General features: G+C 30.3%; 2 protein-coding genes across 3 annotated transcripts in view; both read right to left on the bottom strand.

Moving 5' to 3' along the window:
- LOC107452560 (protein-lysine N-trimethyltransferase SMYD5) overlaps positions 1-8,234 on the bottom strand; it is a 126,377-nt gene extending 118,143 nt beyond the window's left edge. For both annotated transcript variants that reach the window (XM_043050579.2, XM_016069052.4), the window contains exon 1: positions 8,012-8,234. In XM_043050579.2, coding sequence (XP_042906513.1) covers positions 8,012-8,062 — 51 coding nt within the window. In that variant the 5' untranslated portion in view covers positions 8,063-8,234. The remainder of the gene's footprint in view (positions 1-8,011) is intronic.
- A 1,898-nt stretch (positions 8,235-10,132) lies between these two features.
- On the bottom strand, positions 10,133-14,126 carry LOC107452559 (BEN domain-containing protein 5-like). The gene is made up of 4 exons (XM_043050577.2): positions 13,520-14,126; positions 12,433-12,470; positions 11,183-11,441; positions 10,133-10,290 (listed from the first exon to the last, which is right to left on the bottom strand). The coding sequence occupies exons 1-4, from the start codon at positions 13,527-13,529 to the stop codon at positions 10,154-10,156; spliced, it is 444 nt and encodes a 147-aa protein (XP_042906511.1). The 5' UTR covers positions 13,530-14,126; the 3' UTR covers positions 10,133-10,153.
- Positions 14,127-14,842: the final 716 nt, after the last annotated feature.

Raw genomic sequence — 14,842 nt, 5'->3', positions numbered from 1 at the left:
GTCATTTTCTCCAATCTCTGCAATAAATTGTCGGAATTGTCGGTGATTCAGCCCAAAAGATCTGATAAAATTAACAGTTGATATGACTGGTTTCAGAACTTCAGACATATCCAAACATTTTCCGCACAAAGACTGTTGATGAATGATACAATGTAAGACTAATGGTTTTGAACCACCGTCATTTTCTACAGCCTTTGACACAAGAGCGACCACTCCTTTATCTTTCCCACTCACGTTTTTGCCTCCATCAGTTGTAATACATTTCAAGTTTTTCCATCGAAGGTTCTTTTGATTAATGGCCATTTCAACTCCTTTAAAAATATCTGTACCAGTAGTTGTGCCATGAATACTATACATATCAAGAAGTTCTTCATGCACTTCATAGCTTTTATCTACTCCTCGAATATAAATCAACACCTGAGCAGTATCTGACACATCCGTTGACTCATCCAAGGCCGAAGAAAACCACTCAACATGTCCATTTTTGTCGAACAGTTGAGAGGATATATTTTCAGCGATGTTTTCTACCCTTCGAGCCACAGTGTTTGCTGACTAAATCAAAGCTAGCACGAGTTGCAGCCTCTTGTTCAGTTTTGTAAATAAAGATTGCTACGATTTCAATCCGCGCTTCATAGCTTCGAATTTTTCTGTCCGCAAACTTCCTGTATATTTTGAGTAATTTTGAAAATGTTTTGTTTCATAATGACGTTTAATGTTATATTCTTTGAGAACGGCTATGCTTTCATTTCAAATCAAACATAGCGCCTTGTTACTGGACTCAATTACGAAATACTGAATGTTCCACTGATCTTTGAATTTTCTGCATTCACTATCAATTTTTCGCTTCTTTTCCATACAACTAAATCACACACAAAAGCAACAATTCAAATCAAAATACTGCTACAAAGATGTCTTAAACTTAAACATGCACAAACACGTTTCAAGGAGGTACGCACTATTTTATTTCACAACAGTGTCATAGGAACTGACTTGTGGTTGCGCCAGACACCAGACACCAGAAGTGGAAGACACCAGAACTTTCTCGAACCAACGAGATTATTTTGTACGTGCTATTAGCGTCATCTGTTAGCGATAGAAGGTACTACCTATTTCCGCTTGTGTCCACCAGATGTCGTGTCACGTTACTCCTCATGGCTCGGACTCTACGACTAATCTAGAAATTACAGATAATGGCAGGAAAATTAATAATATGCAGTGTTGCTGTTTTGCGGACTTTAGTCCGATTTGCAGCCTTTTTTAAACGTTGCATAATTTTTTTTTCATCAGTGGACTATTTCACTTTTTACCACCGGCAACAATGATAATATGGTTTTGGCCCTCGGAACTTACTGGAGTAATCAGTATGGCCCTAAGGCTGGAAAGTTTGGACACCCCTGCTCTAAATAACTGGATTATCACAAAGGGGGCGTTGATATGTTTTTTGCTTCTTAAGGGGTCAGCAACGTTAAAAAGGTTGAGAATCTATGTCCTAGATCAACAAACCACCATTAATTTGGAACCCTGTTTTGAAAATAATAAACCTAAAAATCAATAATTTTTCAGTATCACAATAATTTTATAATTCTCTATGCACCCGTTATGCTGATAATAGAAAAAATAAAAAACTTAAAAATGTTTCATACTTAATTTCTGAAGAAACTAAAATGCTTTCAAGCATAATTTTGTAGACTATTTCCTGAAGTCCTAATAAGTAAGAGATTGCATAACATTTAAAAATGTTGGATGAATCATCCATTCCTAAAAAAGATGTGAGTATAGAGATGAAAAGCCACTCATTAGATTTGAAAGAACTTGCTAATTTAATGAATCCAAAAGAAATTTATACTCCTGAGGGCATAGTTACCAAAGACAATCATGCATTGGATGGTGATTAGGAAGAGGAAGATAATGAAACAGAATAATTTTAGCAAAACTTTAAAGCAAATAAAGAACAAATTATATCAACACTATTAGAAGTAAAGAGTGGAGCAAGATAGTGATTTCCTTTGACTTAGAAACTACAAGAGTGATTAAATTTCAAAGTGGCGGGATCATGCTATTGGTCAAAAAGGACACCACTATATGCGGTAAGGAAGATGATGTCTGTTGGGCATTTGCGTTATTTCGGCTACAGATTTCGTTTTCATACTTAACAAGTTAGATATTAATTTTCTTTTTATATCTTTTTTATAAATTTATTATTTCTATTTTATAAATTTATTATTTTTATAAATTTATTATCATTATTACTGTAGTCATACATCAAGATGTATTACTACATTAATTTTCAAATAAGTTTATTAGCGTAATATTTTAAAAATTGAAATAAAAGAAATGGTTGTTTAATAGAAAACAATAATGCAGTATATTGAATGTTAAAAAAGGCACTGATGGCAAGAAAATTAGCAATAATGCTATTAAGGTTAAGTTTTTATAAGCTATCATAGGTTATTTAAATATTGTGACAGTAGGCAGTATTTTGTTTTGTTTGTCACAAATGTTTATAATGTACACAATATACAACTAAACAAATATTTGTTTAAACACTTAAAATTGTAATTGTAATAAAAACTCTATTTTTTTAGTATTTTCTATTAAATAAAGTCGTAAAAATCAAACTTAATACTGATATTACATAAACATTTACAATAATTAAGTGAATCCAAAACACATGTGAAAACTAGTGAAAATGAAATCTGTCACCAAAGCCATGTAAATGCCAACCCCTAAGCCAGTGTTTCCCAAACTTATGACTTTTGAGTACCCTTTCTAAATTTTTTGTAAAGCTGTGTACCACAAGTAAAAGAATGAATGTATTTTTTTTAAAAATATGTTTGCTTTTCTTTTTTGGTACAAAGTTTTTTGCAAAAATTCTTAAATTTTGGAAAAAAATTCTATGTTAAGGATAAAAATTATATTTTATTGAAATAATCAAAATAAGTAGAATTTTTTTTCAAACCTTTACTATAAAAAAAATTGCACAAAAGTTAAGAATCACAAATGACTGTTGACACCACTAATTATTAACTGTCAACTCTGCAAAAAATAGCAAAAAAATACATTATCGTAAATTTTCATTGCTGGCTTTAAAATTTTTTAAATTTTTGTTAGTTGCAAGATATTTCGCATAAGAATGCGTACCCCCGCTAAACTGTTCCCGTACCCCTGAGGGTACGGGCGCACCACACTTTGGGAAACACTGCCCTAAGCCAATACAGATAATCTCCCTTCACATTAGTGATGTCATTTTTGACCAATAGTGTGATGCGGACACTTTGAAATTTAATCGCTCATCATTTTTCTCTCTAAATGAACCATCTTATCTGCTGCTTAACAAAATTTCATGGTTTCTTTATTTGTGCCAAAGTATTATTCGTTAAATAATTCTTGTTTAACCATTTTTAAAAAGTTTCTATCCTCCCCCCCCCAAAAAAAAACTATTTCACAAATCTTAGAAATAAAGAGCAAGACTAGGAAAAATCTACCTGGTACAGGTAAATTCATCAGTGGTCATTTTTTGCTGTCCACTGGCCACTTTTTCCATTAAAAGTACCTAAATAATGATTTTGCCTCAAAATTGATATAAAAATAAATTTATTTTTCTTAGCTTAAAAAATGTTATTAATATTATAAGATATAATTATATATTATATACATTACATATTATATACATTGTTATTATAACATATCATGTTTTGAGGAAAAATACTAATAAAAATAATATATATTAGGTTCAATTTTAAACCTGTTTTTGTCATAATTAGACAGCGGATTATATGCACTAAAAAACGGACAAAATATGTATGCAAATATGCACTAAAAAACTTGAATACATGCTCTTAAAACTAGAAATATGCATTTAAAATAGAAATTAAAAGTTCAACTTATTTAAATACTACTACTTACTTTTTCCAACAAACACAGCTAAAACATTTTTTTGTTAAAAGGAAGAAAATCAGAATATTTCTTACTTGAATCTACACATTTCTGAAGAAAAAACTGAAGTATGATAAATGAGAAAAGAAAAATCATCGCATTTTCCGGAAAGACTTTATTAAACTGAATAATTTTTGTTGCAATACACAACTAAGTGTTTTTCCAAATTTTCAAGGGTGAATTGATGTCGTCGGTCATCAAAGATCATTTTGAAAGCAGAAAATGACCTCTCCACGTCAACCGATGTTATTGGACAAAACTTGTACAATTTCGTACTCATTGGTTTTACTTTCTCTGGAAGTTCAGTTCCGTTTCCATTAATAAAATCATTTATCTTCTTCACTACTGCAAAACCTGAATTTTTGTTTTGAATGAAACACCATTTTTCTTTTACTTTCTTCCCAACTGAGTCTGGAAGAGCACTGATGCACTGTTGAATTTTTTCAATTTCGGATATGGCCTCAGCCAGGGGAAGATCTCGTGTTTCGAGCTTTGTTATTGCTCCACTTAAGAAAGAAAAGTGAGTGCCAATTATGGCCAAGTCCTTCTGCAAAGAGATATCCTGTAGTAATTCTTTTGTGACATAAACTGAAGAAGCACAGGAACTGTCAATTGCATCTACAACTGACTTTATTGCATCAAAATTATTAGCGTAAAAACGTGCAGCTTCAATCCATGTACCCCACCTAGTTATCACAGGCTGTGGAGGTAAGGGCAAATCAGGATACATTTCTTTATACAATTTTATGCGCAGAGGTGCCTTGAGAAAAACTTTCTTGATACTAGAAATTAAATCATTCACAGAGGAGAATACTTCTCGAACAGTCTCAGCCAGTCTGTGAACAGCATGAGCCAAACATGCAATATGAAGCATTCTGGGAAAAAAAATTTCCAGTGCTGCTGCAGATTTGACCGTATACGGAGCGGCATCACTGACAAAAATCAAAACATCTTCAGAACCATCTCTATCAGGCCATAATAATCTGATAGAATCATTGACAAACCTTGCTATGGTTGAATGATTGACTTTTTCAAGGGCTTTGCTTGCTAGAAGATGTGGTCGAGTAGGAATACTATTCCTTTTTCCACAAATAAAATGAGCAATATAGCGATCGCACTTATCTGTCGTCTCATCGACTTCAATCCATAGGGCCATCTCCAATACCTCGTCGAATATCGTCCAGTACTTCGTTATATATCGGTTGAAGGTAGTTTTTTCTTAAAGTCGATTCATCGAGAATGATCTGATTGGTACAATATTCTTTTTAAAAAGTGTCTTAAGTTTGGATTATTTAACTTTTTTAAAGGAATATTGCTGCTTACTAAGGCTTTGCATTAATCACTAGAAAAATCACTTTCCTTTTTAGCTGCTTGAACAGTAATAGTTAATAAACTTTGAACAAATCCTTTTGTATTCTGCCTTTTCTTCGCGGAGTGAGCATTAGTCTTTATATGTTGATCGATTTGGTACTTTTTTTCACAGGAAATGTGTTTTTGACAAATCACACAAAATACTATTTCCCCATCGGTCGTAAAGTCCTTCCCGTAGTACAAAATCCATGTCTTCATTAAATTTGATTTAGTCAACTTAATTTTTGGCATATTATAAAATTCAGCAGTCAAAAATCACGTTCGAAGCTTCACTAACTACGTATTCAACTGATGGATGTCGAAACTATCTATCTATCGGATGGACTATCGAAATATGTTAGAATAGCAGCTCTCTCCGAAAATGTATTCACTCCACCTTTTAACTAATCAATCACAGGAAAGGGAGGTCATTTTCTACCTACCACAGAAGCCTTATTTTTCCCACACAGACTGACAATTATTTATTCCAGGAAAAGACATCCCTTCATAGAATATCTGACCATCCCTTTCTGAGGTTTCTATGACGAATGTCTGTTTGGGTGGGCCCTTTGTACCCCCCTTCCCGACACGCACCTTATTTCTACATCTTTTTCACGTGATTGCAATCACCCCCAGCAACATCAACCCAGCTGACCCTTTCAGGTGATAAAGAACGACGAAACAAAATTTAAAGCGCTCCTTATGCTAACATAAAAAGAATAGTGATATGGTTTTAGGAGGGAAAAGCCATAAAATGCTGAAAATATGCATTTATAAGAGCAAATACACCTTTTTATGCATTTATATGCACAAATGGTCATAATCAATTTTAAACTTCAGTATCAGAATGAAATATAATAACTCTGGAAAATTAAGCCTTTTAAATTAAACATAAAATATTAAGGTAAGAATTTTTGCAACTGCTGCTCTCAGTTTTATTTTTCTCTGCATTCTTTCATTATTCCTTCTTTCTTTAATATATTTCTTTTTATCTTTTTCATTTGATTTGCCTTTTTTAATTTCTATTTATTTAGATAAATCTTATCCCTCAATTATTAACACTTTTTCTTCCATTATTGCTAAAAAAATTTTTTTGTAATATTACTTTTAGGGGTTTAATTGCTATTTTTTGCTATTCCTCTTCCCATCTCATTGCCATTTAGTAAAGCTGCCCCAAAAACAAAATACTGCATCTGCCTTTTTATTCCCATTTCATCTTTTAACAAAGAAACAAAATGAAATATCAGCCTACTCCTTCAGAAGTTTCTTTCTGACAATGATTAATTCTACTACTTTATGGCCTCAATAAAAACAAAGTTAGCCATATCTGAAAATATGTTTAAACAAATTGTCAATAAAAAAAGGAGAAAAAATCATTAAAAAATATCAAATGATAATGAAGAAATAAAATCCTTTCCTTTCTATAGATAGGAAATAAAGTTAGGATTAAATTTTATTGTGCTTAAATTTAGTCCATTCAAAGATTTCTTACAAAGAATTCATTACTATATAATCAGTCAAACATTTAACTAAAATATAAATAGAAATTATTAAAAATTAATGTTTTCATGCACATTAAAGCATTATGCACACATGCGCATTATGCATTTCCAGGAACTAAAGAGTGGTGAGGAATGAGAAAGAGTGAAAAAAAAAAAAGAGGCAGTGGCGATTGATGGTAATTTTTTTGCTGGCCACTTTATTTTATTCAGTCGCCACATGGCAAGTGACAACCGTTAATCTTCCCTTTGACTCAGAAGTGACTTGAAATTATTCCTGATCAACAAAAAACTTAAAAAGCTTTAAATTGTATTTTAATTTTTAAGGACTCATCTTCACAAAATGGATGTTTGCATTTTTTGATCAAGAACTACCTCAGGTTACTCTACTTTCTAAATAATTTTAGTGTTCAGTCACTCAAGAAATAATAATAATAAGTAGAAATCATCATTATGAGTCAAATTTAATGATAATCAATCTCAAAAAAGATTTGATTCATATGAAACTATTTCATGATATTAAGAAACGCAATAGATAATCTGTGAAATAGACTCAATTAAAATATACTTAATTTATGATAGCCATTAGTCTTCATATCTGAGGAATGTGATGTGCAATATCTACTTTTGAGATCACTGTAAAATAAAATTTTGGCTGAAAATACTATATAAAAAGCTTTTTTTTTATTTAATAAAATAATTGATAAATAGAAAATAAAGAAAAATTAAGGACAGAAAATAATGATATATTTTGAATAATGTAGAATTAAATGCCTTTTCTTTAACATTTGATCACAGTCTAAAAAATTTGATAAAAACTAATATAAAATCTTCTGATAAAATAATTTAATGGTTTCAGGGCAAATGTAGGGCATTTTCTGAATTTTAGAAAATAGGAAATTTAGAACCTTTAGAATTGGGTATGTAAATTTTTTTTCTTCCTTATTCTCTTGTAGATAGCCTGTTTTTCGATAACCTGAATTTTTTCATCACTCCTTTCAAGTTTGAAATATCGAGATTTAATTATATTATTTTGCAAAGGATTATTGAAAAAAAAATTGGATGAAATAAAAGCTTTATCTTATCTAATATAATTGCAGAATAAAATTTACAGTATTTCTTAACAGTTTTGGGAAGACAAAAACATTGATATTCTAATCAAACAGCAGAACAAGCGACCATTTAAAAGAATCAGTCTGAACAAGACCCCATAAAAAATTACTTACTTTTTCATCATCTATTACTCGAACCTCAACACGGGGAAGATAATCCTCCATCTAATCCTGTTTTGCGACAGGAAAAAAAATGCAATTACCAGCTACAGTTCATTTTACATCTGTGATGTTGCAGAAAAAATGTTACACCATATACGCCAGAAAATGTAAAAATTTTAAAACACTGCGCGCAGCAGCACAAATGTTTGTTTATTAATTTATCCCTCAACGTTTCCAGCCATCTATTTCGGTAAAGCTGCGGAGAGATTTTTTATTTAAAAACCTCTTCAATTAGTCATCAGAAGCCTAGTAAAGCTCTAAGCTCATTCTATAATAAGGAAGTAAAAATCACATCGTAATATTTGTATCAACAAAGAGAAATGCAACAAATGTAAATACACTTTGACAAACAATTCATTTCTTCTCTTTTTTTTCATTATTTTTAATAAGGTTATTCGTGATTTGTATTTCCCCCTTTCCGAGTGCAAAAGAAATAGGATTATAAAGAAAAAATGCCTACACTGAATGAATATATTTAAATATCTTGTTCCTAGGAACTGAAGCTTCCTACGTAATTCAAATTGTAACTTTAAATATAAACAGATGTACCGAAGAGGTTTGTTTGAAAGTATATCAAAATTTTATATTTGATAATTCTCTCCTTTTCAGTTAAGTATGGATTTCGAGTCAAACCAAAAAAATATTTTAGAGCTTTTTGAATCGAAGCCGTGTGTTACAATGTGTGCTCCTATGGTCCGATATTCAAAGTAAGTTGTACAAAGTTTTTTTTTCTATATTTATTTTTAATTTCTAGATATAAAAAAAATAAAACTTTCAAACTAAAGTGAAAGTATCCACTTTTTCATAAATAATATACAAATTAGAAACAAGAAGCTGTGTTTGGGCAATATTCTCGTATCTACCTACGCCTAAATGATCGTAAACTTGGTAATTTCCAGACAGGGTTACCTGAAAAAACAAAAAATAACAGAAGAGAGCTAATGCAAAGGGGATAATTCTTAGCCACCCTTCATATATATATATATGTATGTCTGTATATATATAGATATATATATATATATATTAGGGGATATTGAATTCTCTCTGATCTTTTTGCGGTAGTGAGGAAAAGATGTGAATTCCTATTATTAAAAAATGAGATGAATCTTAAAACTCTGGGTTGATATCTTCTGTTGCCTCAGTGGGTCGAAAGTTCCAAAAATTGGACTAAAAATTATTAAAATGCAGAAATTAATACATAACCACAGATTTAGTTGATCGGTTTGAGGTAGCACTTAAAAGTTGCAATGTTTTAAGAACATTAACTATAATTTTTTTTAGAATTACAGATTAATATCTTCTGCCGCCTCATCGGCATCTAATTTTGGAAATTTCGACGCATTTTGGTACTTTTCTGTATAAATGTTTACTGCTTGCACAATCGAGGCAGACTGGATTTTGCGCTCTGCCAAAAAAAAAGTAGAGCAACCTTATTTTGAACCCAAGAAACAAATCGGAGCGACCTGTAAATCACGTGACCACTCTCTTTCTTCTGACTTATCGCAGTAGTCCTGCGCCACAAGCATCTGCGAGTCGCAACTGGTTTTAACTCGTTTAAAGCAGTATCCGTTCAATTAGTTTGCAGTCTTTACGCTTGCACTGCAGTCGTTTTTTAAGGAATTTCTCTTGTGGTTTTGTGTATTTCGTCGCAATTTTCTAATAAGAGGAGATATTGGTAAATATTAGAAATACCAAAATCGTCACAGTCAAGTTGTTTACTATACTAAAAAAAAGTTATTTCATTCATTTGACATTTATATCACTTTAAAAAAGCCTGTTATAAAATAATTCTAAATGAATAATCTGTACAATTTGCGTATCTAACAGCAGTTTGGTTCAGAAAAAGATGTTTGTTGTCATATCAGCTTTAAGATGAAAATTGTTACTTAAGAGTTGCATATTCCTCCAATTCTTTCTTCGACATAATTAAGAAATCATTAACTTGAAAGATTATTGAATGAACGGTTTTGTTAGTTTAATAAGAGGTAATTATTTCAACTGATTTAATACCTACAACTTAAATATAGGTATTGATTCAATTTACAAAATATTTATTGCAATAAATCAACAAAATAATTAATTAAAATAATTTATTTACAAAATGTTTGCAACACGCTTAGGTTTATTAAGATCACATATTTTTTCTGTTAGGAATCGGTTCCGTTTCTTCAAATTTTCTTGAATCTCATTCAGGCTCATGGATTTTGATTCCATATATAATCTCATTTGAGCTGTAAGGAGAAAAAAAATTAGTATTAGTGTTTAAAATTATACATGTCAGCAAATCATTTTTCCACTGGTAACTGCATTAAATAGTACAACTATATACATATATACCACAACACCACTGTCAGCAATTAGTCGAAACTAAAATTAAGTTTTTCGAAATTCATTATTATTATTATTTAATCAACAGTAACATTCTATCTCCAGCAAATAATTCTGTAATCAAATGCTAATGCTAAAAATAGATAAATAAAAACATTTTATCTGCTATAAACAAAAACAATAGTTAGCAAAAATTGAATTTGTATTCAGTTTCTATAAAGAATCAATATTGTAGGTGAACTCGAAATTTTTCTAAATATTAAGTAAATTTTTGAATTACTAATTAATTATTACTAAAATTCAATGAAAAATATTTTTATTTCCAACAATTATTCAATACTTTTATTTCACACATGAATCAAGGGAATCGCCCCCTCCCATTTACGGTTACTCAAATCTGGAAATCTTCCTTACAAATACTGAAAAAAAATCAAAATTCAAAATAATTAAAACATAGTAACAAAAAAGAACAGAAATATAAAAAAAGCCAGCGAGAAAAATGCAGTAAATATACAAATACTTGTTTACTGCACACGCATGGTGACTCTGACCTGGAATATCTTCAGGTTAAAAATTACTTAACTCTAACCTGCAGTTACACATATGGTGGAATGAGATTTTTAACTCTAACCTGGAGTTACCCTCACAAAACCTGTTTTAAACTCTGACCAAGGGCTAGGGTCAATGGTGAATACGGGCGTTAGACAAATTATGTACTTGCTTTTAAACAATAGAATGTATAATTAGTAAATACAACTATTTCACATGAAAAAACAGAAAAATATAATAACTCACAATCAATTACTGCCAATTTCTCAGGAGGTAATGGTGGTTTCGCAGCTCTTTGAATAGGCATGCTTGCCTCCCCATCCACTTTTCTTTTGCAGCCCCTGGGGTTACGACAATCCTGCCCCTTGATGGATCGTTCTTTCAGAGTGTCGGTCCCCCAGATGGCCACACCAAGGCTCTTTGTAAACCTACTTATGTTGCTTTCTCCTCTTACAGCCTCAAAAACTTTTCTTTTCAGGAAAACCCCATTTCCCAAGTCAATGTTCTAAAATACAATTTTACATATTTAAAAATTATGTTACATTATCTTAATTAAAAAAGTTTTTTTTTTTAACAATTCTAATTTAAAAAAGTTAAATACACTATTGAATACTTATTTAAATAACAAGGTTGCTACTTAAATAGATGTACCAAATTCAAAGACTTTTCCAAACCAACTTTTAAAAAATCACAGTAATAATATACTGACAGTTCCATGGTCAAAATGTACAGTATATTTCAAAAATTAATAATAGAATTGTATGCATTACATTGTATAGATCAAAAAACCAAGGCTCCATCTCTCTGAAACAATATGGTTTTAAAATGCATTTCAAGTACTATCTAGTTTTATTATCGGTGCCTATTTTGTAAAAATTTAGACATGTGAAAATAAAAATTATATTTAAAAAATCAATAAAAAAAAATAGGTTAAAAATATAGATGCATTGTTTCTTGTGGGATACAAATATGAAATTTGAAGAATTAGTACTTGTCAACTTGATGGTTTTTTTAAAATTGAACTTGTGAAGGTACTGCTAAACAGCAAATTTGGCATAGATAAACCCCTGCATTCTATGGAAAATCTTAGAGCAAATATTACAGATTTAATGCTCCTTCAATCGAATTTTGTAAATTCCCTGATTTTACTGAGTTTTTGATAATTTTCAGGTCACGTAGAAAGCTTTCTTTTTTATTTTAAAAATTGCACAAAAAGTTTAAGAAAAACCGTAAATAAAATACTAAAAGCTACTTTAAATGTTTATGGGCTTTTACTGCCTTGGCCAACACTTATATTTCCTTTAAGTTCATAAAATCCTAAAATTACAAGAAACAGCATTAGAATTAGAAACTACAGTTCTATTTTAGATTAGCAATTATCAATTACCAAAAAAAAAAAAAAAAAAAAAAAAAAAAANAAAAAAAAAAAAAAAAAAAAAAAAAAAAGAAAAACATGCATAAGAATTGATAATAACCAAAAGGAATACAAATTGTACCTCTGGCAATTCTGTCTGTGGCATGGGTGGCAAATTTCCTGAAAGAAAAATGAGCTAAATTAAAATTAAATTGCGTCAAATGTTTAAAAAAAACCTTTGAGAAGAGAATAAAAGTTATTTGTCTTTACTGATTTACTTCTTTACAGGGATGAAATTGTCTAAAAGGCAAAAAAGCTAATATTTTATGCAAGTAACTTTCCACGGGTGAACCGGGGCAGATGCAGAAATTTTTCAGGTCAGATTCAGATTCCCCCTTTCCACAGTTAAAAAAAAAATTTCAGAAAAAAATTGGGCTAGCCTTCTGACTTATTTTTCTTTCATTACGAATAATAGAATACATAAATAATTCAAGTATTCAACATTTTTAAATAATAAATGTAAGGTATGTTTTAGAAACTTGGGCAAATCTGTCACCGTCTTTTTAACATCCAAATCAATTTCTCAATGAATGTTTAATAATGCAAGTCTACTTAATTGTTCTTGAGTTGCTCTAAGCCATGTTTTGAGAAGTCAAACAGTTTAAAAAGAAGGAAACTATGGTGAATTTTGTTTAAATCTGATGGATTATGATTCTTGAAACAGTGAAGAACATATTAGCTTTGAAAAAACAGGATTTTTCTGACTTACCTAGATGTATCTGCCCCTTAAAATAATTTTTTGTAAACTACTAAAAAAAAAATTTTTTTTTCTTCAATTTGGGGGAATGATGACTATTTTTTAAAATAAAAATTAAAAACCTTTCTAAGTAATAAGGAAAAATTTTTTCACAAAGTTTTTTTATTCAATTATTTAGATATCTATTTAGATCCATATTATTGAAATGGTTTACAAAAACAAGCTTATTTTAAAATATATGAAAACTGGGATAGAGAGATTTTTTTCGAGCTGGATTAACCTGTAGAGATACAATCAAGTGCTGCTGCTGTATTTTTATGTAATTAGCTTCTTTCCTAACAGTTGATTGATATGTGAATTTCACTAAAAATCACCCTGCTGTACTACAAACTATGATGGAATTGTGACATTCACAATTTTTTTAAAAATAATGAACATAAGTTATAATCTTTTATAAAAGCATTAAATTTACCATGAGCCATTTTTTCAAGAACTTCAAGCTGTAACTTTCTATTTATATTTCTCAGCTCTTTTAACTCTTCAAGTTCTAAATCTTTTTTTGCATGAAGGCTGGCGCACTCTTTCTCAAGTTCTGAAACTCTTTGTTGAGACCTACTCGCTATTTTTCGGGCTTCATCCCTCTCTTTTCTAGCTTGAATATACTCGGCCTCTAATTTGTGTATGAGTGCCTGCTGTAATTTATCCTTGTCCAAAGTACCTATTAAAAATTAAAATCAAATACAAAAAAAAAATTGCACATTTTAAAATTAAAACTTATTCTGAAGTAAGGCATAAGCATTTTTTAAAATTTTTTTAAGGATTTAGAAGCTATTAACAAAATATTCAACTGTGGTAATAATTGCAGTTTTATAAAATATAAGTCAATTTTACTATTACAGTACAGAACCCGTTATCCGGAAATCAGAAAACCGGAAAACCAAAAAACCGGAACGAAATTCGATAAATTTTCTCGCAAGTTTTTTAAAAAAAAATTTTTTTTCCTCATAAGATTTTACGATTTTTCTTTCTTTTTTTAACGATGTTTACCTTACCATCATTTGGAAATAATCATTAGTGTATTACTTTTAGTTTTACACTAATGATTGTTAGTGTACAGCGTTTTTTCTTATTTTTAAGATTATTTCCAATTTTTTTTTTTTTAGTTGGGTTTAACAATAAAAAAACGGCTTTTTGTAGCGATTCAGAAAACCGGAAAAATCAGTTATCCGGAATAGCGATGGTCCCGACCGTTCCGGATAATCGGTTCCCTACTGTATTAATTATTTTAGCACCACTTTTTAATAAAAAATATCAGTATGATTAATTGAAAACAATTTTAGTAGCATTTAGTCATAGTCAAACATATACTAATACAGGGTACGTAGCAAAATTTTTCAACAAAAAATAAGCACTTTTCAAGCATTTAAACAATATTTTTAAGCACTATAAAAAATAACGTATTTCGGCACGGTCAGCAGTTTTTGACAGTTGAAGATCCCTTTTGACATAGTTTATGACAATAGTAAAAAACACAAAATTTTGGCTTAAGGATAATTACTAGCTGTAATACCTATATAGCATCTTAAAATTAGCATACACACAAGAGTGGCGCTAGACTTAGCCCGACAGGGGGTCAGCAATGCCCCGACAGGGGGGCTAAGATAATTTTAAAAATAAGCAATAATTTTTAACATACGAAAAATAATTAATATGACATAGACATATTTGTTCTGATAAAAAATTTATCATGATTCAAATATTAACGAAGAAAAAATATAAAAGTGATATCTGAATA

This window comes from Parasteatoda tepidariorum, chromosome X1, assembly GCF_043381705.1.
Source record: "Parasteatoda tepidariorum isolate YZ-2023 chromosome X1, CAS_Ptep_4.0, whole genome shotgun sequence".
Lineage (NCBI taxonomy): Eukaryota > Metazoa > Arthropoda > Arachnida > Araneae > Theridiidae > Parasteatoda > Parasteatoda tepidariorum.
The sequence above is the reverse complement of the archived record's forward strand: the minus strand, read 5'-3'. Positions and strand labels throughout refer to the sequence as shown.

What these genes read in the sequence shown, in the direction of transcription:
- LOC107452559 (XM_043050577.2), bottom strand. An exon ending in CACAGACAGAATTGCCAGAG is followed by an intron (nt 11,442 to 12,432) that starts GTACAATTTGTA and finishes ATTGTATTTTAG; the next exon opens with AACATTGACTTGGGAAATGG. An exon ending in GAAATTGGCAGTAATTGATT is followed by an intron (nt 10,291 to 11,182) that starts GTGAGTTATTAT and finishes TTCTCCTTACAG; the next exon opens with CTCAAATGAGATTATATATG.